General features: G+C 34.9%; 1 protein-coding gene and 1 long non-coding RNA gene across 5 annotated transcripts in view; one reads left to right on the forward strand and one right to left on the reverse strand.

Annotated features, from left to right (window-relative positions):
- si:dkey-237h12.3 overlaps nucleotides 1–25,241 on the forward strand; it is a 312,347-nt gene that overhangs the window by 255,178 nt on the left and 31,928 nt on the right. For all 3 annotated transcript variants that reach the window (XM_087281840.1, XM_087281841.1, XM_087281842.1), the window contains 4 exons: nucleotides 1,743–1,862; nucleotides 11,804–12,065; nucleotides 14,128–14,395; nucleotides 17,351–17,494. In XM_087281840.1, coding sequence (XP_087137966.1) covers nucleotides 1,743–1,862; nucleotides 11,804–12,065; nucleotides 14,128–14,395; nucleotides 17,351–17,494 — 794 coding nt within the window. The remainder of the gene's footprint in view (nucleotides 1–1,742; nucleotides 1,863–11,803; nucleotides 12,066–14,127; nucleotides 14,396–17,350; nucleotides 17,495–25,241) is intronic.
- The window catches only part of LOC137490498 (uncharacterized), a 30,438-nt gene continuing 19,222 nt past the window's right edge, over nucleotides 14,026–25,241 (reverse strand). The window contains exon 4 of one of the 2 annotated variants that reach the window (XR_015507817.1): nucleotides 14,026–14,389. This is a non-coding gene — a long non-coding RNA (uncharacterized LOC137490498). Of the gene's footprint in view, nucleotides 14,390–15,985; nucleotides 21,025–25,241 lie in introns of those variants that run through there. The other variant, XR_015507819.1, reaches the window with a different exon arrangement.

A 25,241-nucleotide genomic window follows, 5' to 3' on the forward strand; every position in this document is an offset into this window, starting at 1 on the left:
GTATCAAGGAAAGGAAAGATTAATGACAAAATTCTACATTTTGAGGAATGTTGGAAACCAGTAGCCTTTGTCATCAATAGTATATATTTGTCCTACTATGGATGCCAATTGCTACTGGTTTTTAACATTCTTTAAAATATATTATCGTGTTCAACAGAAACTCATAAAGGTTTGGAACAACTTAAAAGTTGAGAAAATGATGAGTAAATGTTCATATTTGGGTGAGCTGTCTCTTTAAATGCCCTCATATACTGAAAGCATTTTTTTATTGTTTATTCTTTTTAATGTCTTAGTTTGTTTGAAATGACACCAATTTGTTCTGCAATTTTACTTGCAAATTCATTGTTTCTCTGGTTTTACTTTGAATAAAATTTGCCTTTTATTTTTTCCAAAAAATTATAATTGGCCAGATCTTTTCTTTCATTTGTTCTGATTGAATCTGGGATATTTCACCAAATTGCTTCTCTAAAGTAAAAGAAAAAAATATTGGTATTGTCTGAAAACATGCCATTTTTTATTTTATGCAAAACAATGCTCTAAATTAAAGCTTTTTTATTTTCAATTTAGAAAAAATGTCTGGTAGTTTACAGAATAAAACAAATCAAGTTTTACTCGAACACAAAACCATAAATTGTGAAACTACACATTTTCAGGAGGTCTCTTTATTTTTTGTCTATGTACAATTCTACAGTGTTTTTCACGAGACACATGGCTTTTTATGCCGATAATGCCTCTATTTCATGTTTTAGCTATAGCATTAAAAAAAAAAAAAAAAAAAAAATATATATATATATATATATATATATATATATATATATATATATATATATATATATATATATATATATATGCATAAATGTCCTTTCGGCTATGCTAGTAATTGTGATGCCGTTTGATGTATTGCACAATATTTCCCGCAATCTTTAATAGTTTTTTTTTTTGAACCATTTTAGAGTCATAGATCTAACGGCATGCGAAAATAGAGCAAGTCTCGCAAACTCATACAGAATAAACAATAGGCTTTTCTTCTTGATAGAAATCCACAACTTCAGTTTCCCCTTTTGAAGACTCCATATTGTCCTATCTAATTTCTGCTGCGGACAGAAAAGCCATTTGCTGCTGGTATGATTTGTACGAAAAGTCAGCGTACTGTGTACTTTAAAAAAATGATTACTTTTTCCTCTGAAAAAATTGTGCACCTCACCTTTGCACCTCTTCAATTTCGACTCTTGAGAGAATCTGTTCTGCGCCCTTTGGTGCTTTTTTTCAGCCAAAGTTAACAAAATGAACATTCCTGCTCATCTTGACTGTCTTACAATGGAACTAATGTGTTCCAATGTCTTGATATTTGGCTGATGAAGCTTTTGATTGTGCCTTGATGAGGTAACTCGTCATCCCGCCCATCTGCCCCGAGGTGCCTTTTATTCACACATTGAGAAATTATCGCGCAATTAGTCTAAAGATGCGAGATTGCAGGTCAGCCCCTAAAAGGCGCTCTGTAAAATAATTTGTGCTGTAATTACGTCTGTTAAGATTATCAAAACAGAACGACAGAAGAAGGTCAGCCGCAGTGAATTGAGACATTTTACAGCAGATCTGGACAAATCTATAAAACATATATATTAAATCCCACATTTAAGCAGCTTTCTGACCTTGAAGAATCAGCAGTGAATAGGCTGTCTATTTTCATTCAGAGCCTTATTTACTTGTGTATTGAATGTGTGTTTGTGTTTATTTTTCAGCCTGGTGTCTGTAGTGCGAGGACAGGTGGTGACGGGCGACGGCACTCCTCTGATTGGGGTGAACGTGTCTCTTCTTCATTACCCCCAACAGGGTTACACCATCACCAGACAGGACGGCATGTACGTACTAATGTGGTTTACTCAGACATTTGCTTACTGTACACATATTCACATAATTATGCTAATGACTGTGCTTAAGATAGTCAGTGAGAAAGCCTTTTGCATAGTTTTATGCTAATTCCCGTTTGCATCTCACTGCCTCCCACACAAGTCAAATCACAGACAGGCACATTTTACCCTCATGTCAGTGTTACTGTCAGGTAAAATGCAGGTTCGTAAATAAAAGTAAATACATATAAATAAAGTTGTGTTGTTACTTAAAGGGGACCTATTATGCTCCTTTTTACAAGAAAATAAGTCTCTGATGTGAATTTTCAGCTCAAAATACTCTACAAATAAATCTTTAAAACTGACACTTTTAGGCTTTGATCCAAATTGTGCCGTTTTGGTAACTGTCGCTTTAAATTCAAATGAGATTGTGCTACCAGCTCTCTTTTAAAAGAGGGCGGAGCTACAAATGCCTATGCATCAGCATTAGTGATGGGAAGTTTGGATCATTTTACTGACTCAGACCTTTGAGTCTCGGTTGTTGAGATAAACAAATCTTTTTTCGATTCATTTTGTTCAATTTGCCAAAATATTATTAAAATGTTATGAGTTGCTTAGCTATGAGTTAGTCTTAGCTAGTTTACTATAAGAAAGAGAAAATAATAATTTATTGTTTACCTGGTGTATTGTCTATGATTATATCAGTCCACCTCTTCTACCAGGTCTTCGAATTTGAGCGGTATATAAGCTTAACCAATGCAAACAGTCTGAGCCGAAAGCAGCCATAATTAGTTCACCTTTCAAGACTTCTGATTTTTGAGTCATTCGTTCATCACGTGACAGCATGTAAAGAGAGATTACTCAAACCGAAGAAATTATCAAATGTTAAAATCTTTTTCTGGCTCTATGTGCATATGATTGGCTTCTGTCTTTCACATGATGAACAAATGACTTAAACCGAGGACTCGAAATGAACAGATCAAAGGTTTTTCTGGCTCTGACTGCATATGATTACCTTCTTTCATTCACGTGATGAACTCAAGAACTTTAAGACTTTGATTCAAATTGTGCCATTTGCTCCCAGCCCTCTTTTTAAAAGAAGGCAGAGCTACAAATGCACATGAAGGAATCTTTATTAGATTATTTTCGTTCATTACGTTCAACTTACCAAAATGTTACTAAAATGTTACAAGTTGCTTCCAAACTCATCTACAACTAGCCCAATATGAACACTCAAGACTCAAATCGGATAGAAGACTCGAAAAAGGGACTATATTCTGCTCCACCTGCTCAAATGTGCTCAAGCACGAATGAACGAATCACTCCCTGAGAGGACTCATCGTTCTCGAGTCATACAAAAGATTTGTCAAAATGAACAAATCGTTCAAGAACGAACCATCACTAATCAGCATCGCAGCATATCCAAAACAGGACTAACGTTATGTCCAGATTTATAATGCCTCTTAATAGCTGGCATTATCTTCAGCAGGTACCGTTTGAAAAATACTTTCTCATTCAGGGCTGTCTTAGCTAATAAGGGGGAGATTGTCACTAATGAGTGGGACTTTCCCCCTCTGATGACATAAACAAAGGGAGACTGTCAATCAAAGTGATTTTGCAGAATAATTTTATGAAGTGTGATTATAAAAAATATATGATTAATTAGGCCGACTATTTCAACACACTGTTGCCACACAACTGTTTAAATCCCTTTTTAAAAGTGATTTTTGCATAATAGGCCCCCTTTAAAATACTATAAACATTCACAGAAAAAAAAGATGCATAAAGAAAAAAATAAAAACATAAAACATTTAAAAAGTGGTTAAAGCTAAATTATAAAAAAACATTCCAAAAATGTAATTAAGAAAAAATATATATAATGAACCATTAATCACTGTGTTACAAAACGGATGCTGGACAGTATCCACATGCAGTTTTTTAAAGGCAAGGTCATACAGGCAATGGTCAAATACAGGAGCAAAACAGTAGCAAAAAGGTAATCCAATAAACGTGGTCAAAAAAAGGTCAGGCTAGGTGGCAAGAGAATCAAATCAAAAACACAGGAAAAAAAAAAACAAGGAAAACCGCTTTGTAATGTTCATAGGAGAAAAAGACTCAGCAATGTGAATGTGAAAGTATATATACAGTTGAAGTCAGAATTATTAGTCCCCCCCACCACCACCCCACCCAAAATTAGGGTAAATAGGCAAGTTATTGTATAACGATGATTTGTTCTGTAGAAAATAAATAAAACAAATAATACTTTCTAAATAATAATACTTAGATTCTTAGATTCTTATCAGATATTTATCAGATATTATATTATTAGATTCTTACTTCAACTGTATAATACACAATGGCTGTGTCTGAAATAGGTACTGCATTTAAATTTAAATGTACAACTCGGCCATTAGAAAAGTGCGTTTATTCAGTATGAATGTTAGTAGGATGAATTTAACTCGGATGTACTACATCTGACATTTTGTCATCATCACGTGACCTACACATCAGTTGCGCCGCTTCACTCCCATTCATGAATTTTCTCATGGTGCATGATGAGATAGTGTAGCATCCATCCAATGTGCACTTCAGAATCTCGCCGGAAGTAATAGGTCATCTGGGTACTTCTAACATACTGTTTTTAGCATATATAGTATGGAAGTATGCGATTTCGGACGCAGCTTTCATAATCAGTGAGATGAGCTACAGCTGTGTCTGTGTGTGTGTGTGCATGTCCGGATTGTTTTCAGCTGTTGCAGGAGTTAATGGGCGCAAAGAGTTCTGGGAGTTGTAGTTTGTTGAAATAGCGGAAGTAATCTCCAGTAGAAAAACACCGCTGGCGATCACAACACACTAACACTACACCAATGCAACCCATAACATCTTGACGTTAATATATATTTTAAATATAGATAAATCTGGTTTTATATGCAAATGTGATATGTCATTTTTTAGGGTCAAAACACTTTATTATTTTAATTAGATTTAATGTATATTCATTCACTCAATCACTTTCCTGCAGCTTATTCTCTTCTTTAATTTGACGTATACTGTTTAATTAAACTATAAGCACATGTAATTTTATAAATTAAAATGAACAATTATTCTAAACAAACAATTTTTTCTCATTTAACAGTCTGGCACTAATTACACTGTTTATTCACTGAACATAAGCACACACATCAGCTGCTTGATTTTGAGTCTGACATATAATGATTTAGACGGTCAGATGGTAATTAACCTTTATGACCAATTAAATTCATTCTGTGAAGGACGTAAGACTGATTTAAAGCAGAGCAAAACTGTAATCTGGATATGTGTATGCATGAAAAAGAAAATACATCTAGCTAGACAGCATTAAAGCAGCAAGCCGAGTGTAACTTTCATTTCTGAGCTGTTTCTGGGGCTATCTGACCTTCTTGTACCTTTATAATAATCCCTTTAGTCATTATCCATCATTATCAACAATCACGCAGATCAGCAGTTAAAGTGAGTCATCTATTCAGAGGTCATGCGTGGGAGTTTGCATGTGTATTTGTGGCCACCATATGCCTTTCACTGAGCCATGACTCTAATGCATTAAAAACTATATTTTCTCTTCAGTAGAGTTTAAGATGAGACATGGAGGCAAAACGCCGTTTTTCATGCATGTCAGTTTTCATATTTCGATATTTTTGGGGATTTAGTAATTTAGATTTTTTTTTTTTTAGTCTAACTTTCTTTTTCGTGTATGTACATTTCAATTAAACTTCATAATTTTAAAGATTGTTTCCTCCTGCACTGAGCCATGAATCTTTGTTTCAGCAGTACTTGAGATACTACAGATTGAGTATCAATCTCAAATTAATTAATATATATAGTCAAATTTCTTAACAGCCAATATATATACTCAAATTTCTTAACAGCCAATCACATGGCAATAACTGAATTCATTTAGGCATTGGACATGGTCAAGACGATCTGCTGCAGTAACTCTTCTGCTGCAGCTGAGCATCAGAATGTGAAAGAAAGGTGATTTAAATGACTTTGAACGTGGCATGGTTGTTGGTGCCAAACGGGCTGGTCTGAGTATTTCAGAAACTTCTGATCCACTGAGATTTTTACGTACAACTATATCTAGGGTTTACAGAGAATGGTCCAAAAAGGTGAAAATATCCAGTGAGTGGCAGTTTTGTGGGCGCAAATGCCTTATTGATGCCAGAGGCCAGACTGATTCGAGCTGATAGAAAGGCAACAGTAAATTAAATAACCACTTGTTACAATCGAGGTATGCAGAAGAGCGTCTTTGAATGCACAACACATCGAAACTTGGATGGGCTACAGCAGCAGAAGATCACACCGGGTGCCACTCCTGTCAGCTCAGAAGGCTACAATTCACACAGGCTCACCAAAATTGGACAATAGAAGACTGGAAAAACGTTGTCTGGTCTAATGATTTCTGCAGCGACATGTAAAGGTGGCCTTACCTTAAACCCCATGTGGGTAAAATTTTACTTTTTGTTTAGGTGCCAGATGAAATAAATCCATCAATATTACAAATTGAACTTTAGCCCAGATGGTAGGTTCAGAATTTGACATCAATGTGTTCCTGCCTTGAATGGTTCAGCCTGGTAGTGGTGGTGTAATGGTGTGGGGGATAATTGGCACACTTTGGGCCCATTAGTACCAATTGAGCATCATGTCAATGCCACAGACTACCTGAGTACTGTTGTTGACCATGTCCATCCCTTTATGACCACAGTTTACCCGTCTTCTGATGGCTACTTCCACCAGGATAACACGCCTTGTCATAAAGCACGAATCATCTCAGACTGGTTTCTTGAACATGATTATGAGTTTCCTGTACCCAAATGGCCTCCACGGTCACCAGAACTCAATCCGTTAGAGCACCTTTGGGATGTGGTGGAACAGAAGAATCGCATCATGGATGCTATCGTGTCAATATGGACCAAAATCTCTGAGGAATATTTCCTGTTAAATCTATACTACAAAGGTTTAAAGCAGTTATGAAGGCAAAAGTGGGTCTAACCCTGCATTGGTAAGGTGTGCCTAATAAAGTGGCCACTGAGTGTATATTCTGAAGCTTTTTATAGAGGCATAGCTTTAAACATAATTTGCCTAATTATATAAAGTTTCACTATTATATTAAGTTTCACCATTATAAAAGTTTCACTATTATTGGCTGCTCACTGGATTTTTTTAAAATTATGCAGTGATAAAAAAGAATACTTTGCCACTAATTTGACAAAATAAATGTGTCGAAATTTTGAAATTATCTTTGTCCATTGTTCAAATTTTTGGACTAGACGTTGTAAATGTAAATTAGGGTAACACTTTACTTTAAGGGGGTGTTCATACGACACACTTATAATCAATGACATGACACACATCATGAATATGGATATTTTTATGTATATAGCAACAGTAATTAAGTGTCATTCGATCAGTTATCAAATGCAAATGTGACAAAGACATGTCTTGAGACAAATACATCTAAACAAATCTCAAATAAAACTTAACCCATAAATCTTTCCAAAAATTGACTGTCATGAGGTCAGTGTCATAGTGTCATGAATATTTTTGTTATTAAAAAAAATTGTTGATACTTTGTCAAATAATTTTATAACAGCATTATTAATATTTAATGGTGTTTTGATAACACATTCCATTTGTACTATTGTAGTTGAGGTCAAGAAATATATTATTAATATAGTTTTTTTTAAATGGCCTTATGAAAATAATATATATGACAAGTTATGATGTATTTGGGCGTCATTGGTGCAGTGTGTAGCACGATCGCCTCACAGCAAAAAGTTTGCTGGTTTAATCCCCGGCTGGGTTTCCTCTGTGTGCTCCAGTTTCCCCCACAGTCCAGACATGCGCTATAGGTGAATTGGATAAGCTAAATTGTCCATAGTGCATGTGTGTGAATGAGAGTGTATGGGTGTTTCCCAGTGATGGGTTGCAACTGGAAGGGCATCCGCTGCGTAAAACATATGCTGGATAAATTGGCGGTTCATTCTCCTGTGGTGACCCCAGATTAATAAAGGGACTAAGCCGAAAACAAAATTGAATGAATGAATGATGTATTTGTTTATGTCAAGCTGTCATAAAAAAGACATCTCAGCATGTCACCTTTGCAGTTAATATACAGTAACAACTGATTTAACGACACTTAAGCATGCATAAAGTCTAATTCATATTCATGACATGTTTAAAGGTTTCATGACTCATATCTTATGAACATGCCTTCAAGTAAATTGTTACCAAAATGAGTGCATTTGCATGTTTAAATATAGCATTTTAGAATTTTTTATTTTTTTTGCAAATTTGAATGTAATTAATCAGTTGCAGAAGCATGATGATAATTATTACAGTAGTTAAATGTTTACCCCATTTACCTGCAATAACTTGCCTTCATAAAGAAAGAAAAAAACACTCTAGGGATGTATCTACATCTCTAAAGAAGGAAGGCTGATGTTGGGGATTATCCAATATATCCAGATCCCTCCTAAAAAGCAGCACACTGGGGAACAGGCTTCAGATAATCATGCTTGTTCAGTGCTGGTGTCTGCTCTCGGTTAGCAAGCGTGTCCGAGGGGAAACAGAGGCAAAGAAACAGCTTTAAAGGCCGATGGTCTGGAACAGTGGACCAGCCACGGGCAGATTAAAAAAAAAAAAGAGGAAAAAAAAAATCGGACAGAAGCTTTAAGGAAGAATCTGAAGGCAGTGGCGCTGTATGTCTGTGTGTAAAGTCACCGCAGCATTCATCTGTCTCCTTCTGGCCAGGGGAGTCAGACACTCATATAGAGCATGACTTCAAAGAGACGCCCCTTCATTTCCAAATCTGTGCCTACCTCCTCACTGCGCCATGCTAATTAAAGTAGCTCCTACCTCCAGATCTCTCATCCAAATCCCTGAAACGTAAGAAAGTTACGTCACATCTCTATCCGCAACTAATAGGAAATGTTAAAGCATGCCAGTAAACTTCTGATATAAGACAGAGCAATTTTTTTGCATTGATGTCTGAATTAGAAACGTTTTAAGCCGAGGATCTGGAATGCGGAAGACATTGCTAACTAAGCGCTGTGATGAAGCTAACAAACCATGTAATTTGGAGAGGACCCATGCGCTTGTCAGAGTGATAACAGGAAATTATGAATCACACTTAGCCTTCATATGCCCTCTGCCCCCACATAAACAATGCAAGCTTCTGGCACAAATTGCATCTCAAGCTAATATGAGCAGCGGGATATTATTCACTTGGAGTGTACTGTTCAAAAGCTTTTTGACTTTGGTTAAGATATTTTTAAGGACTTTAACTGCATTTGTTGAATAAACATTTATGAAGTAAATTAGCGTGTTTTATTGAAAATGTAACTTATTACCGTGAAGATTGTCACAACTTTTTCTGTATTTTATAAAAAACATACAGGTACAGTGCTTAGCATATTTGAGTACACCAAATTTTAAAAATGAATTTTTGTATCAATCTCTAAGTGAATATAGGTAGTGCATTTAAACAAAACAGATTTATTAAAAATATATATTTATTAAAATAATAGTTTTTTGGCTTCTCTTGATTTTAAGTCTTTTTAAAATTTTTATTTAATATAATCTATAACATATACATTTGGGTGCACTAGTTTTTGGACCGTTATCGTAAGTTATTTTAAGATGTATAAATATAATTTATTCTATTTAATTTTTGGGGTGACTCTTTAATCTACTGATTACATTTATTCTAAATTACAAATAAAAATGTTGTCTTTTAGAGCATAAAGTGACAATTGCTCAAAAGAAGTTTTAAATATTAACATTATACCCTTACTCATTATACATTTTATTGTCACATATAATTGATCATTTCTGAATCAAAGAGAAATTATAGTCCACATTGTGGTGATTTTATTAGGTGTACAGTAATGTTGCTACATATTCCATTTTTATACATTATTGTTACACACACAGTAATTATTACTATATGCCTGTTATAGTACGATGCATCATTGGTGAAAAGAACAATGTAGTGACGAGTGTTTCCCAAAACTGTGGTTGCTTTTTCACAGATCCATCGTTTGAACCGTGTTAGTCATAACATAAAATGTCCGTAATGACGCTCTAAACGGCATGGAGAGAAAAAAAAAAAAACAGTATCATATCTTTTGTGCAAATGATATGGTTTTATGATATTAGTTTTCTTTGTAGAGGGCCTGTTTTCTTTACAAAGATGAATGAGAATATTTTATATTGTATTCTAAAACATGAACTAGCTAACATGTATTTTAATCTCATATCATATAAATTGTTAATGGTTGTAATTTACAGTAGGCTATTTATTAAGAAATGAAAAAAACCCTACTTAATAATAATAATAATAATAATAATTATTATTATTATTATTATTATTATGATTATTATTATTACAATACTTATAATAATAATAATAATAATAATAATAATTATTATTATTATTATTAATTTTATTATATTATTATTAATTTTAATTAATTAATTAATAATAATAATAATAATAATTATTATTATTATTATTATTATTAATTTTATTATTATTATTATTATTATTACTATTTTTAATTTTATTGTTATTATTAAGTGGGATATATATATATTTTTTATTGTATTCATTTTTTTAAAGTCTACTTTTACAATTTGACACATTCAAAGCACTGCAGAAATGTTCTAACCAACAGGCCCATGTCATACAGTGCAGATACATTTACTGATAAATAACCTACTATAAATTAAAAGCATTAAAGTATGCTATATATTTAAGTTTTAGCAAGCTTTGGAGATGTAATGTATATTGTGCTTTTAAATAATAGATCAGCTATAGCTTTCATCATCATGAGCCACGGCTCCATTTAAAATGGTGTTTAATCTTTTCAGAGTGCACTACGAAGGGAGTGCAATTGTCAATATGAAGATCTCTAAAACTGAACTGTAAAATGTATGTTGAAAGCAAATTAAACCTAAGAGAGATGACTTTAATGTGAAAGGTGTAGTTGCAAGCGTACAAGTTTTCGATGCAGTTTGCGAATGTTCATTAGAATGATGAATTTGGGAAATGCCAATTCAACAAACTATGTTTGTAACGACGGAACTTGCGACTTTGGTTGGCTAACTATAGTTTTCCACCAATGACTCTTAAATACAAATAGTTTGTATATTGTATATTGCACTGCAATACTTAATTAATCATTATAATTGAACGTTAACAAAATATAAGAATACAATTATTAGGCACATTATAAATGTGCTTATAAGAACACAATAAATTGCTTAATAAAGTTTCACGAAACCCTCAAGTACTTTTTTTTTTAGATTTTAACAGATTTGTGTGTGTTGAGCATCAGTTAAGACAATGTTAGCACCTGTCAGCTTTAATTGTGGGGAAAAGTTGATAATTTTGAGCTTTTGTCAGCTAATTTCAGCTTCCGGGTTTAAAATAATTTTTGGGGCGGGATCAAAATCAGCAAAGAGCAAAGATGACACTTCGGTTTGTCATTATTACTCATAGCTGAGTTTTCTTATCCAATGTGAAGAGCCTGCTTCTTACTTATTCATGACTGCACATGCTTTTCAAGGCAAGGCAGACCTGTCAGTGCCAAGCTGTGAGACACGGATCAACGACACAGTTGTTTATGAAAAATGCAGCCATTATGATGTATCTTTTGAAAAAAATTCTGAGGTAGACCTGAACCGAAAGTGGGGGGTGTCATGACCCTTTATTCTCTATTAATGTAGAGTTAATGCTTAGTAAATGATGAATTAACTATTTCTTAATGCTTAATAAATAAATTATAATGTGTGGTTATTATAGTGTAACATATTTTTAAAAGCCTGTACCACCATAGTATGCTCTCAGCAGAGTACACCATAACTGTCAATCACAGTTCAGTTGTAAAAATTGTCTTTATACATGCCCGCAGGTTTGATTTACTAGTGAACGGAGGCAAGGCACTGACAATGCGCTTCGAGCGCGCTCCATACTCCGCTGTGCATCGCACGGTTTGGCTGTCCTGGAGAGTTTTCCACGTGATGGACACACTGGTCATGAGGAAAGAGGAAAGAGACATGCCAACGTGTGAATTCAGTGGCCTTGACAGACCCTCACCCCGAATCACAGCGTCACTGCTCTCCACCTTCTACCGCTCCAGTCCCGAGGCCAGTCCCATCATTCCTGAGACACAGGTGAGACACACGTCTGGGAGGAAAGTGAGGCTTTTGAAAATCAGAATAAATTTGTCTGTGCCTCAAGCTCGTCTGAGCCATGTGATTTAATGACACAACAAGAAATGGGGATTTTTACATACCGTATGGTCAAGTACTACACAACCACAAATAGAAATTTCTTCGGGGATCAGGTTTAATTAATTTCTGAATATATTTGTGGTAAATAATTTATTTGATGTGACTTGTCATTCCCAAGGGGATAGTATGATGCTTGTAGAACATTGCATCAGTTCTGTCTTTAAAGTTCCAATTAATTTTAGACTCTTTAATTTTTCGGAGTAAAGTAATTTGTTACAAATAGTGATTGAATTTTTTTTCTACATTTAATAAAATATTAATTTGTTTTAAAGGGCACCTATGATAAAAATCATCTTTTGTAAGCGGTTTGGACAAAACTGTGTGTAGGTATAGTGTGTCCACTAACATATTGGGGTGATATAAAGATAATTGTCTCTTTTTTCAATTTCCTGACGTTAAAATAGAATCCAAATCCCTCCCATTTTGAGGCCCACTGCAACATGATGTAGGAGTGTGGTTTCCCCATCCAACGAACTGATTAACAGACGTGTATTAACATGTTTCCGTAGTAACACGTGTAATCATATCAACAAGACAGTATGTGCGCAAAGCAACTGGGAATAAAAGATCTGTTGAGCTCTCTGTAATCATCAATCATCATTGAATGTGATCAAGAATGAGTTTTACAAGTTTAAAACTTAGAATTAACTAAAATTGAATTAACTCCACAGCAAATACATCAAATAATCATTGTTAAACTTCTTACTGTAGTATTTCTCACAAATGTTACATGAGATCTGCTTCCTTCATGTCTGTCACTGTGCTGTTTATCTGCTTCAGCCAGACTGATTAAGGCACACTCTGACAGACACGTGTAAACGGTGGGCGGGGAGAACTTGCGTTATAGGCACAGGCAACAAAAACAGCTACATTGTGTTCAAAGTAGAAAATTCCAACATTCTGAAAGGCATAATATATAATCTGATGGGTGTTTTGAGCTAAAACTTTACAGACACTTTCTGAAGACATATCTTAAACCTTGAAAAGGGGGTAAAACAGGTGCCCTTTAAAGCTTTTAACAATATTAAAATCATTTAAGTTTCATTAGCTTAAGTAATTATTAAGTTTCATTAGTTTAAGTAATCATTAGTTTACTGCTTAAACTTTTTATGCAATTTTTTTAAAGAATAGTTCAAAAAAAGACATTTATCTGTATCTATAGAGATAAATTTATCTAATTTATTTAAACTGTATCTATACAGTGCCTTTATTAACTGTATCTATATATACAGTTGAAGTCCAAATTATAAGCCATCAGGTAATTTTTTTTCTTTTTCAAATATTTCCCAAATGACTTTTATTGGAGCAAGGAATTTTCACAGTATTTCCTATACAGTTTTTTCTTTTGGAGAAATTCTTGTTTTATTTTGGCTGAAATAAAAGCAGTTTTTAATTTTTTAAAAGCCATTTTAAGGTCAATAATATTAGCCCTCTTAAGCAATTTTTCTGATTGTCTACAGAACAAACCATTGTTATACTATGACTTGCTTAATCACTCTCGCTTAACTTAATTAGCCTAATTAAGCCCTTAAACTGCCATTTAGGGGCATACAAGTCTCTTGAAAAGTATCTAGTCAATATTGTAAAAAAAATATAGGTAAAATATTTACTGTCATCATGGCAAAGATAAAAGAAATTAGTTATTAGAAATGAGCTATTAAAAATATTGTTTAAAATGTGTAAAACTTCTTTCCATTAAAAAATAAATAAATAGGGGGACTAATAATTATAAGTTCTAATGTATGTATGTAAACTTTTGACCTTTGATTTACATGAATCCACGAGTAACACAGCAATACATTCCTAGTGTTCATTGATTTGATAAAGCAGTGGATTTTGTTATAAATAACAACACATTTTAATAAAAATGATAATAAGCCACCAGGAAATTTACACTGCAGGCAATTATCTTTCTCTCTCTTATGCACGTTTTTAATCACAGGTTCTTCATGAGCAGACGGCCATTCCTGGGAGTGATTTAGACTTGATTTACTTGAGCTCCCGAGCGTCAGCCTACAAACCTGTTCTGAAGGTCATCTTGACCCAGTCCAGCGTGCCCTTCGGCTTGGCTCGGGTCCACCTCATGGTGGCTGTGGAGGGACGGATGTTTCAGAAGCAGTTCCCAGCCTCAGCCCGGCTCTCTTACAGCTTTATCTGGGACAAGACAGATGCGTACAGCCAGAAAGTCTACGGACTCGCGGAGGCTGTAGGTGAGCAGTGGAACAATGGGATGAAACAGATCTATATAAAGCTCTCTGTGTATGAATATATTATTAACTCGGTCTGATTTAAACCAGGAGACTATTAATCTTATTTCACCCAGATAATTCTGCAGCAAGATGAATCTCCCTATGAACTGATAATGCAAGCCAAACCGATTAGGTGAAGAATTCTTATTATGATACAGACTAAAAGGTTGAACTTAATATTCTCTGAACCTTAAACTAATGCTTGTTAAAGGGATTTGGGACAATAGTGTGGCTTCATTTTAATGCTAGCGCAAAACAGATGACTTGATGCTTGCTGAAAATACACATAGTTCAAAAAGGCAATCTCATTTTGTTAAATGTGTAGCATAGCCTAATCGTTATCTGAACCATCTTTCGCTAAACTGCCACTGGGTTGTGTTCCAGCAATAAATAAAATGTATAAGCAGCTGCATTTTTCTAGTCCATCTATATATTGCTGACCGCTCTTTGCATGTGTAATTAGTCTGCAAATGAAGCACACAGAGAAACATCAGCTTTCAGAAGGTCACAAGCCCATTTGGAAAATGTTGCAAAGGCTGAACTCGCTGTAATCATGCCAGTTGCTGAAATATGTCTTCCCTAACAATGTTATAGCTGCTGTGAAATCGTTACTGCAGCAGTTTCTCGAGTAAATAAACAGTAAATTGTCAATGCTGCATATACTGTGTTGAAATTTCATATATGACGTACATGAAATTGATTTATTTAATGTTTGAATACTAACAAGACATATATATGCTTCAGATAATTGCATGTAAAATTGTGTAGAGAGACACAATAGAGGGCCGTTTTGGATCATTTTATACTTATTTTTTTACACCTTGTTGTGTCATTCATTAATCTGAACAATCATCATTAAAATAAATAATTATTGTGGACAAATTTTAAAATAGCATATGCCATTTCTATTGTATTATTATTATTATTATTATTATTATTTATTTATGTATTTATTTATTTATTTATTATCCATCATTATTATCCAGATAAAAAAAGTTGGCATAAAAAGATTTTTATAAAATAACAAAATCATGTTTTTATAGATTTATATTAACTTTTATATTTGTATATTTGTTTATATTAACAAATGATTTAACTTATATAAAGAAATATTTGGTATAAAACAGATTTTTTTACAGCAACCAGTGAAAATATTTACATGTATAATGTAGATTTTTTTGCACAAATGACTTAATATTAGGGGCGATGCAGTGGCACAGTAGGTAGTGCTGTCGCCTCACTGCAAGAAGGTTGCTAGTTCGAGCCTCGGCTGGGTCAGTTGGTGTTTCTGTGTGGAGTTTGTATGTTCTCCCCGAATTCGCATGGGTTTCCTCCATGTGCTCCGGTTTCCCCCACAGTCCAAAGACATGAGGTACAGGTGAATTGGGTATGCTAAATTGTCTGTAGGGAATGAGTGTGTATGGATGTTTCCCAGAAATGTGTTGCAGCTGGGAGGGCAGCCGCTACGTAAAACATATGCTGGATAAGTTGGCAGCTCATTCTGCTGTGACGACTCCGGATTAATAAAGGGACTAAGCCAAAAAGAAAATTAATGAATGAATGACTTTATATTAAAGATTGGTTCATCCAAAGCTTATGCAGTTGATACAACTGACAATCAAACAATCTCTGAGCTCGCAACATTTCAGTCTTGGTTAAGAATATGTCTAAAGCAAAAGTTTAGAATTATTACTTTCTCAACCGAACTGTTGTGTTCTTTGTCTGCCTGTTTGCATGTTTAAGCCAGTATGCAGGTGGTTTTAAACTGATGCCAAAAAGCTGATAAATATTGGTAGCCAACACACATTGCATGCCTTAAAGCAGGGCTGCTCAATCCTGTTCCTGGAGATCTACCATCCTGCAAAACACAGCTCTCACCCTGATCAAACACACCTGAACCAATTAATTAGGACCTGAACAGCAATTGATAATTACAGGCATGTGTGTTTGAAATGGGTAGCAACTGAAATCTACAGTAAGGAAGATATCAAGGAACAGGATTGAGCACCCCTGCCTTAAAGTATGCTTAACATAATTTTTGTTGATGGCATTAAAAAACATTAAAGGGGTGGTGCAGAGTGTATTTTTAGGGGTTGGTTGTGTTTATAAGATGCAAACCAATGTGTGTTCTTGCTACATTTGTAAAAAAAAAAATCAGGTTATTTTTTCATATATCTTAATTAAATACAGCTACACAGCTAACATGAAAACTACTATCAAATTTCCTTATTCCTCCGAAAGCATGTCCTCAAGAGGCTCTGATTGGTCAGTTTACATAGTGTGCTGTGATTCGGGGATCGGCTCCACATCACCAGGAAGCATCACATCCAGTCACTAGCATGCCTTCACTAGTCACTAGCTGTCCTTTGTCAAATGCTAGCTATATATTTTTTATACTTCTCTGGAACATAATTATAATTAAACTGAACTGCACCTCTCTCTTTGTGTCATGTTCTTTAGAAGCCCAAATACAGAAACAGAAGAACCTCTGTGGAAATAGCAGCGTTTAGATGGCATTTTAGCTTTCTCTGCTATAACGTTGCAGCATCTCTGGCCACACCCCTTTGCTATGCAGGGTGTATGCGTGTGGTATATGTGCGCAACCTGAAAGGTTTATGATCTCACGAACCCGGATGATTTTTTTGTAGTCCCTAAACTTTGTTTGCTTTAAGCTTTGCTAAGCTAACTTTGTAAAAGCCAATGTTTCCCTTTGCATTGAACTTTTAGCGCATTACATGTTGATGTCGTTTTATGTTCAGACAGCTACATTACACATCAACTAAAGTATAAAATATGATACCATAGTGGACCACCTCTTTAAATTATGTAAAAAGTATTAAAATAATAATAAATACCTTATGTTTTCAGCTTTTTGTAAATTTTAAATGAGTTATTTTGTGTCTTCCTATGCTGCAGTTTCCGTGGGCTTTGAGTATGAATCATGCCTGAATGTGATCCTATGGGAAAAGCGGACAGCCACACTACAGGGATATGAGCTGGAGGCCTCCAACATGGGCGGATGGACCCTGGATAAGCATCACATCTTGGATGTGCCAAACGGTAGGAATCGCTTTTTAAACCCCATTGGAAGCAGCTCACAGGAAATGTCCCCCTCAACAACTCAGGGGTCAGTGCCTCTACCTGGACCCATTGTCATAAATATTCATCTTAACATGAAATATGGACCACTGCCTCATTTGCACATAATAAAGCAGACTTTGAAAGGGCTAATCGCTCACAGTGATGACAGATTAAATCGGAATCATTAACACAGCTTGCCAAGTCTGAGCTGTGCTCTCCAACATTATAGGGGACATGATTTGGCTGAATGAACTTTATCCAGTTTTCAGGCGCAGAATGCATACTTATAGCTTAATTCAATAAAAGTGCCATTAAAACACAAGCGCGGATATGGAAATGTGGCATTATTCCACCAGACATTCCTTTTGCCTTTGTCTTCATAATGAAACAGGGTGACAGCGAAACCCATTCTGTCAGCTTAAATCTTCACATTCGCACACATAATGGCATCTTTTTTTTTTATTCTGGGCGAACGATGAAGCGTGCGCAGTTTGAACCTCATCCAGCAGTCATATTTAATGGTGCGTTTTGGGAAGGAAGTCAACTCTGCAGCACACACCGATGCTCTAAAGGAAAACACCAGATTAGACTGACACTTTTCAGGTGCGGTTTGTCTCAGGTCATTTCTCTGGAGTTAGTTAGTGTGACAACATCTGATTGTACCTCGATTGAAGCAAAGCATCTAAGCCTCTTTTTGATTGCTGGCTAAATGCCCAGTTGGCTTTGGGATTTCCACAGCCTTTAATCTGACGACCTGCCGAACAAATGGTCATGGCCGTCTGCTCATCCCTTCTTTTTGCACCTCTAGACAGTTTATCTAGTTTAAGCACTGTTCCTGCCAATAAGGCTCCCGTTCTCAATTTACACCTTGAGCGCCAGAGTGGATTAATCCAATTGCAGATTTTCAAAGATATCGAGGTGGTTTATATCATTATCTTATTTAAGATTAGACCATTGTTGTGAAAATTCTTTGGTTTGGCCATGTCGTTGTTTCGGTTAAGACGTTTATTATTATAAGTTAATTAATTTGACAAATTCAGTAGGATGCATTAAATCACTGACTGCACTGTTGATGCAGGTATACATACTTTGTTTTTGATCACACTTTACTATAAGGTTACATTAGTTGATGTTATGTATTTAATATAATGAACTAGTAGTGAACTACAGCATTCATTAATCACAGTTTAACATCTGCTAATGCATTATTAAAATCCAAACTCATGCTTGTTAACATTAATGCACTGCGAGGTGACATGAACAACTATATTTTCATTGAATAATATTCATAAATACAATTGTATTTGTTTGTGTGTGTTCATGCTAGCAAACACATTATCTAAAATTAACTAATACAAACTTATTGCAAAGTGTTATTTATACTACTTTTGCTCACTGCTGACATTCATAGACTCCGCATTGAAGATTAACGGCATTGTTTTTGTGAACTAAATCTGTCAAAAAACTCACTGAAACAGTTGAAAGCGACGGAACAAAAAGCCCAGGAACTGCATTCTGACGGAAGGCACTGAGGCATAGAGCATCTGTCCTAGAGCTCTCAGCTCTGTTAAATATAAAACGCTAACATGATTTGTCTGTTCGTCATCTACTCATAATTCAGTTAGCAGGTTTGTGGTTAGGTGAGTTTCACACTGGGTTACTCAATATTTATCTACAGTGCGTGCCTATAATCTTCTTAGGCATCGACTTATAGGTTTACTTAGAAAAGAATGGCTCTTAAAAGAGCTTAAGGCATAAATCTGGCTCACCCTGGATAATCTGAATTCTCTAAATTAGATGAAAGCTTTGCGCATTTGGCCATGTCACCTTTAACTTCTTTACGATTAGTGCGATTCTGTACATCAGTGCTTTTGTCCTGAAGAACATGTCACAAATGTAATCAATTTGCCAAAGGGAGATCTTCTCTTTGACAGCCTCATTTGTCTGGCTGATTGATAATGCAGAGCGTCTAATATCTACGGCTTACAGGTCTGATCAGCAGTCACCCGCTGTGCATACTGCGTGTCTAGGCATATGTGTATGTCTTTAAGCATTAGCTACACAACCTTTTCCTTATACTACTGTACTCTAAGTGCTATTTTAAATTAATCTCAAATGTTTAGTTTCATATTAATCTCAAGTGTTTAGTTTCATAGTAATATCTGAGATATTATGTGTATTTTATTAAATTTTTTTTTGAAAGCTTGAACAGCAAGTTTCGCAATGAGCAAAGTAGCTTATGAGTAATAAAATTGTTGGTCTTAATTTTAAATACAGCTCTGTGATGTTTTAAACTAGATTTAAATTAAGGGCATTATGTTTATGCGGCACAGTGGTTCGGTGGTTTGAGTCCCAGCTGAACCAGGAAACATACATTTCTGTGTGGAGTTTGCATATTCTCCTTGTGTTCACGTGGGTTTCTTCTGGGTGCTCTGGTTTCCCCCACAGTTTAAAGACGTGGTATACAGTAGGTGAATTGAATAAACTAAATGTCCGTAGCATAGGGCTGCACGATATTTGTAAAACTTGCACTGCATTATTTTATTCTGTGATACATATTGCTATAGTGAGTATAATAATTACAGATGAAATGAATAGCTTTATTTAAAAAGAATGAATAATCTTTGGAAATTTTGTTATTTATTTACATATCGTCACCTTGGAATTATAAGGTTCTATCTGCTTTCTGAATGATTTTGAGATACTGAGCTTCAAAGTTTTTGCATTCCATATAAAACAGTACGTGTGTAACATTTATTATTTTAAATAAAGTCTTAAGGTGTAAACAACTTATAAAAAAATCCCATAATGTAAATAAATGGTCAATTAATGAGTATATGTCAATAACTAAATTTTGACAAAAATGTCAGATAGACCCTTATAATTCTAAGCTGAGGATATATTATGTAATAATTTTAGGACAATAATAAGACGATTTTGTAGTAAAGCACATCTGTATAAAATGTAATAAACCAAATCACAAGCACTAAAAACTACAGTAAAGCGAAGTTACAGAAGAAATAAATGCTTTATTTATGTTTTGTTTATTTGGATTTTATGTTTCTAACAGTAATGCAATAATGTAATTATATTAATGTAATATAAATAACACTGTATAATGCTTATTGCATATATACAGCACAAAAATACAATTAATGTTATTTGAAGTTACTAGAATTTAAATTTTTGAGCCTCAATGCTTTAACTGGCTTGAAATGCAAACAGTTACATGCAAATGATAAAATTTTTTGGAAACTTTATGGTTAAACTATGCGATTACTCCACAATTACGTGTGTTTTTAATGCCTTCTCAACTAAAATCCTGATTCAACGTTGCAGATCCTGTGATGTGACTACAACAAATGCGCACATTGCAATGTTGATGCTGAAGCGATATATTGTGCAGCCCTACTGTAGTGTATAAAGGGTGTGTGTGGGTGTTTTCCCAGTACTGTGCTGTGGCTGGAAGAGCATCCGCTGCTTGGCGGTATATTCGGCTGTGGCGACCCCTGAAATTAGTGAAAAGAGCGTGAATGAATCACATTATGTTCAAAATACTCTATTATGCCTTTTTAAATTCCTGTTTAATGCCGTTTTTGAATGTAAAAATCAGCATTGACAAATGAAGTTAATGGGCTCTATTTCAACGTTCTAGGTGCAAAGTCTAAAGCGCATGGCGCAAAAGCATTAAGGGCCTGTCTGAATCCACTTTTGCTATTTTAAGGACAGAAAAATATTATTTGTGCATTTTTGGTTCAAGCATTTTTTAATAACGTTAATGTAAATAGTTGTAAATTAATGTCAAATAAATCCTTTAATGGGTAACTTAAATGAAAACTTTAATGATTATTCACTTTTTAGCTTACTAATCAAATGAATTATTCATATTAAAAAATAAATGAATACTTGTCTTAGACTTTTGCAGCATATTGTAGGTATCAATCCGTAACCTTTTTGGCGAATTTTTCCAATATGGCAAACTGCTTAGCCTCAAGCGTCTTTATGAATGCTGCAGAACACCTAGATGAGTTGATATTCAGCTTGTTTGCTTGACATTTACCAAATAGTTTTATTTATCCCATTGCTATTTGATCAGCATATTTGCTCAGTGAATAATCAATAAGCATAAGCATTGCATTACTGTAGATGACATTGAAGGAAATTTCCATTTATAGAGTTTTTGTTGTACTTTATAGACATGAACATGTAGCTGCGAGTGGCCAGAGCAATCAACTGCTTTTCACCTTAAGTTCTAGGCATAAAGTCACAAGTTAATCAGTCCACAATTTACAGCATCTGCTCTGCATGGAAATGAGTAATGCTAATGAAAATTGTGCACTCTAAATGTAATTATTTTTGTGACGCTGCTTGTAATTAGTGCTTCTCAAAGCTCCTGCGCACACGTTTGTGCTATGAATATTTGTGAATAATTGTGAGGCTTGTTGACGACGGCATTGGTGTAATTACTTTGCTAAGCAATTGGTTTTATTGTTACTGGAGAATGATGAAAGGGCAAAATCTGTCAGTTAATACATGGATGGACGTGATGAATAACAAAAACTGTTCTCAGTAATATACTGTAGAGTTTTTTAATGTTATACTATATATTTTTAATATATAGTCTTTAATTTACTTTTTAATAATATTTAGTTTGACTATTTCTTTTTTTGGCTTAGTAATTTTTTTGTTTATTCATCGTAAATGTCCATTATTTTTTCAGTTCATCGTAATTTCTAAAGCGCTTTTACAATGTAAATTAACACAGAAGTTCTAGTAAATTGAAACTGTCAGTCCAGTTTTCAGAGCTGGAGTTCAGTTTAGTTAATTTCAGTTTAGTTTATATTTCGCTGCTGAAAGTCCAAACACTAAAGAGCAAATCAAAAAAGAGCCAGCTCCACAAGTCCCAAATAAAGCAAGCCAATGGCGACAGTGGCAAGGAACAAGATTGCACCAATTGACGAAAGTGAAGGAATCAGTCTCACTCTCTCCAATCCTCTATGATCATCACAGCATCTGCTCAGGATACGGCCTGGTCCAAGATTATGGAGAACTCAGGATAAGAAAACCAGACAAACATAAGCATAGATACCATTCGAATTAAAATGTTAATAGTATGTGAATAATCTTAATAATATGTGAAATTTTATCTAGTTTCAGTGAACAAAAACTACATTAATCATTGTAAACTGATAATTGCAATTATGTTGTTTAAGATCATAACCAATATTACTAGTCATGATTGTTGTCAGTTAAAAAAATAATAGATTAATATACAAGAAAGAATGTTAAATGCTTAGCTTGTATTTTTTTCTCAATTAATCGTTATTTTTTTTATTTATTCTTAATTATATTAGTATGATACACCATTTTATTATGTTATTTAAAAAATGGTTATATCACTTCAAAATATATCACTTTTATAAGTTTTTTGGGGGGACATATTCATCTGTTTTGTTGCCCAATTCATTAGTTTTATTTTAAAATTGCAAGGTTAAAGTTAAATCAAATATAGTACTGTGGTTATTCCCAACTGCGTGTTATTCCCAACCCAATTGCCCAACTGAGGGAGTTACATTCTAAAAATAATCTGCAATAGACGAAATCCGCGGAGTAATCAGCTTTATTTTTTACAATTATAGATGTTTTAAGGCTGTAAAACCTCTCACTACATACTTTTCACACGTTTCTCTCTTGTTTTAACACTTTCAAAGTTCAAACCTTAAGTCCAGTATTACAGAATGAAACCAAAAATCAAAACCATTTGATCTTCATTCATTAACTCGTAATGGCGCCCTACAGTCACGAAACTTCTACCTTCCTTTAGCATGTCAAGAAGTTTAACTTTTTGTGCAATGGTTAGACTTCCTTTGTCTTTTGGGTGCTACCACAGGTGCCTTTGATAGTGCAGAACATTTCATTGACATTGTGAGAAAAAACTTGCAAACATACAGTACAGCACTTCAGAGTACCACTGCTAGCGATCAAAGATTTATGCACATTTGGCAAACCGAGCGCATTCTGTGCTGTACAGAAGACACAGCACAGAGGAGATTGATGGACAATGGTCTACAGCCAGTCAGGATGCAGAACACAATGCGCTAATCAGGACGCAGAACACAATAGGATGTAGAAAAAAAGCATGTTAAATTACGCAGAAAAAAATCTGTGATACTGCAAGGCTGCGAAAAGTGAACCACATTATCGCAAAGGACTACTGTACATTATTTTTAACGTTTTTATTTACATTAATTCTACAAGTGATATCAAATATCACACTTTCTCCTTAAACACTGGTAGTGCTACTATAAATGCATTTAATTAAATCACAGATTGCACAGAGTGACAGTTGCGCTGTACCGCAATATCAATTCTATTTTCCAGCAAACAGCTCTAACTGCTGTGCAAAAGAGCACAGGCCATAAAAAAACTGGCTGTATAACACTTTATTTGACCAGGATCTTGATTAAAATTGCTCTATCATAGATGTTTGCTGATGTTTTTGAGAGGCAAGCTCATCAGTGCTTTTCTCTGCAGTGTAGAATAAATGTATGTATGCGGTTGCCAGGTTGGGATGAACTGGGCAGAAAATGTACTCTAATTCAGTGATTTGATTATTTTTTTTAAATGTGGCAACATCTGACAACAATTTACCGTCCCCCCAGGGTGTCAATATCCATTATCCCAATCAATATACAAGTTATTATTCATGTTGTGGCTTTTGCATAGGACTTTGCCTAGGAATTGCAGTCATATTATTTTAAATAGCAGTACATAAGAAGGGCTTAATGAGATTAGGGCAGTGCAATGGCAAAATGGCACAGTTTGAGTAATTGAGAAGTGTCATTGGTTTGTCTTGCTGTCAAGGTCAGTGGCTTTGTTGAGTCACACTTAAAAGCAGCCACCCAGACCCATTCGTCTTACTTAATGGTACATTGTAGACCTCTGAACGAGAACAGCGGCTTCTCTTGGGCCAGCCTTTTTCAAGATCCCCTCTGACTATGTCTTCATTCCAGTCCTCCTCTCAATCAATTAATCAATGGCAGGGCCTAATCAAGCAGGAACAAATTGCTATGCACCCTGCTTAGCTGCACATGGGAAGGCATTAGCCATGATTCGCATGCAGTTCAGAATCGCAGAGGGTTTTTGGGTCATTTAAGCGCTCTGTGAATTAGCAGCTGATATCAGCCAATGACAGTTTACCATGTTTGCAGCTCAAGTGACAGTTCATCACGCTAAAGAGGGAAAACCCGATGAGACTTGGCACAGGATGCACTTGATTTGTCTCCTCGGTGACACCGCGCATTTGGGATTGGCGACTAGGGATGTGCAAATCTACATATCTGAAAATCGTCGTCTGTAGTTGGCCTGTATAATTAGGATGTTTTCAAGCTTATGTGAATGCGATGGGCAGACGAGACTTGCTTTTGTTGTGTATCTAGAATGAAACAGAATTATGTGGTTTTGATGAATTTTTCAAAGAGGAGCAAAGAGCTTGACATGCCATTTTAAAAACACAATGCTTGTGGCAGGATACTCATAGCAGAGTGGATGCAACTGCCAAGGAGACCTGTCTGAATGTCTATTACTGCTTTTTTTGCTAGAGCTAAAAAAGGTATGTAGCTGAAGATGCAACTTTTCTCAAACTTTTAAAGTTTTAAAACTAATTTGCAAAGGAACTGCTGAAATTTCAAATTACATTATAAAGAAATATCTATAAATTGACCAT

The sequence above is a fragment of the Danio rerio genome, chromosome 14 (genome assembly GCF_052040795.2).
Source record: "Danio rerio strain M-AB ecotype USA chromosome 14, GRCz13ab, whole genome shotgun sequence".
In the NCBI taxonomy this organism is placed as follows: domain Eukaryota; kingdom Metazoa; phylum Chordata; class Actinopteri; order Cypriniformes; family Danionidae; genus Danio; species Danio rerio.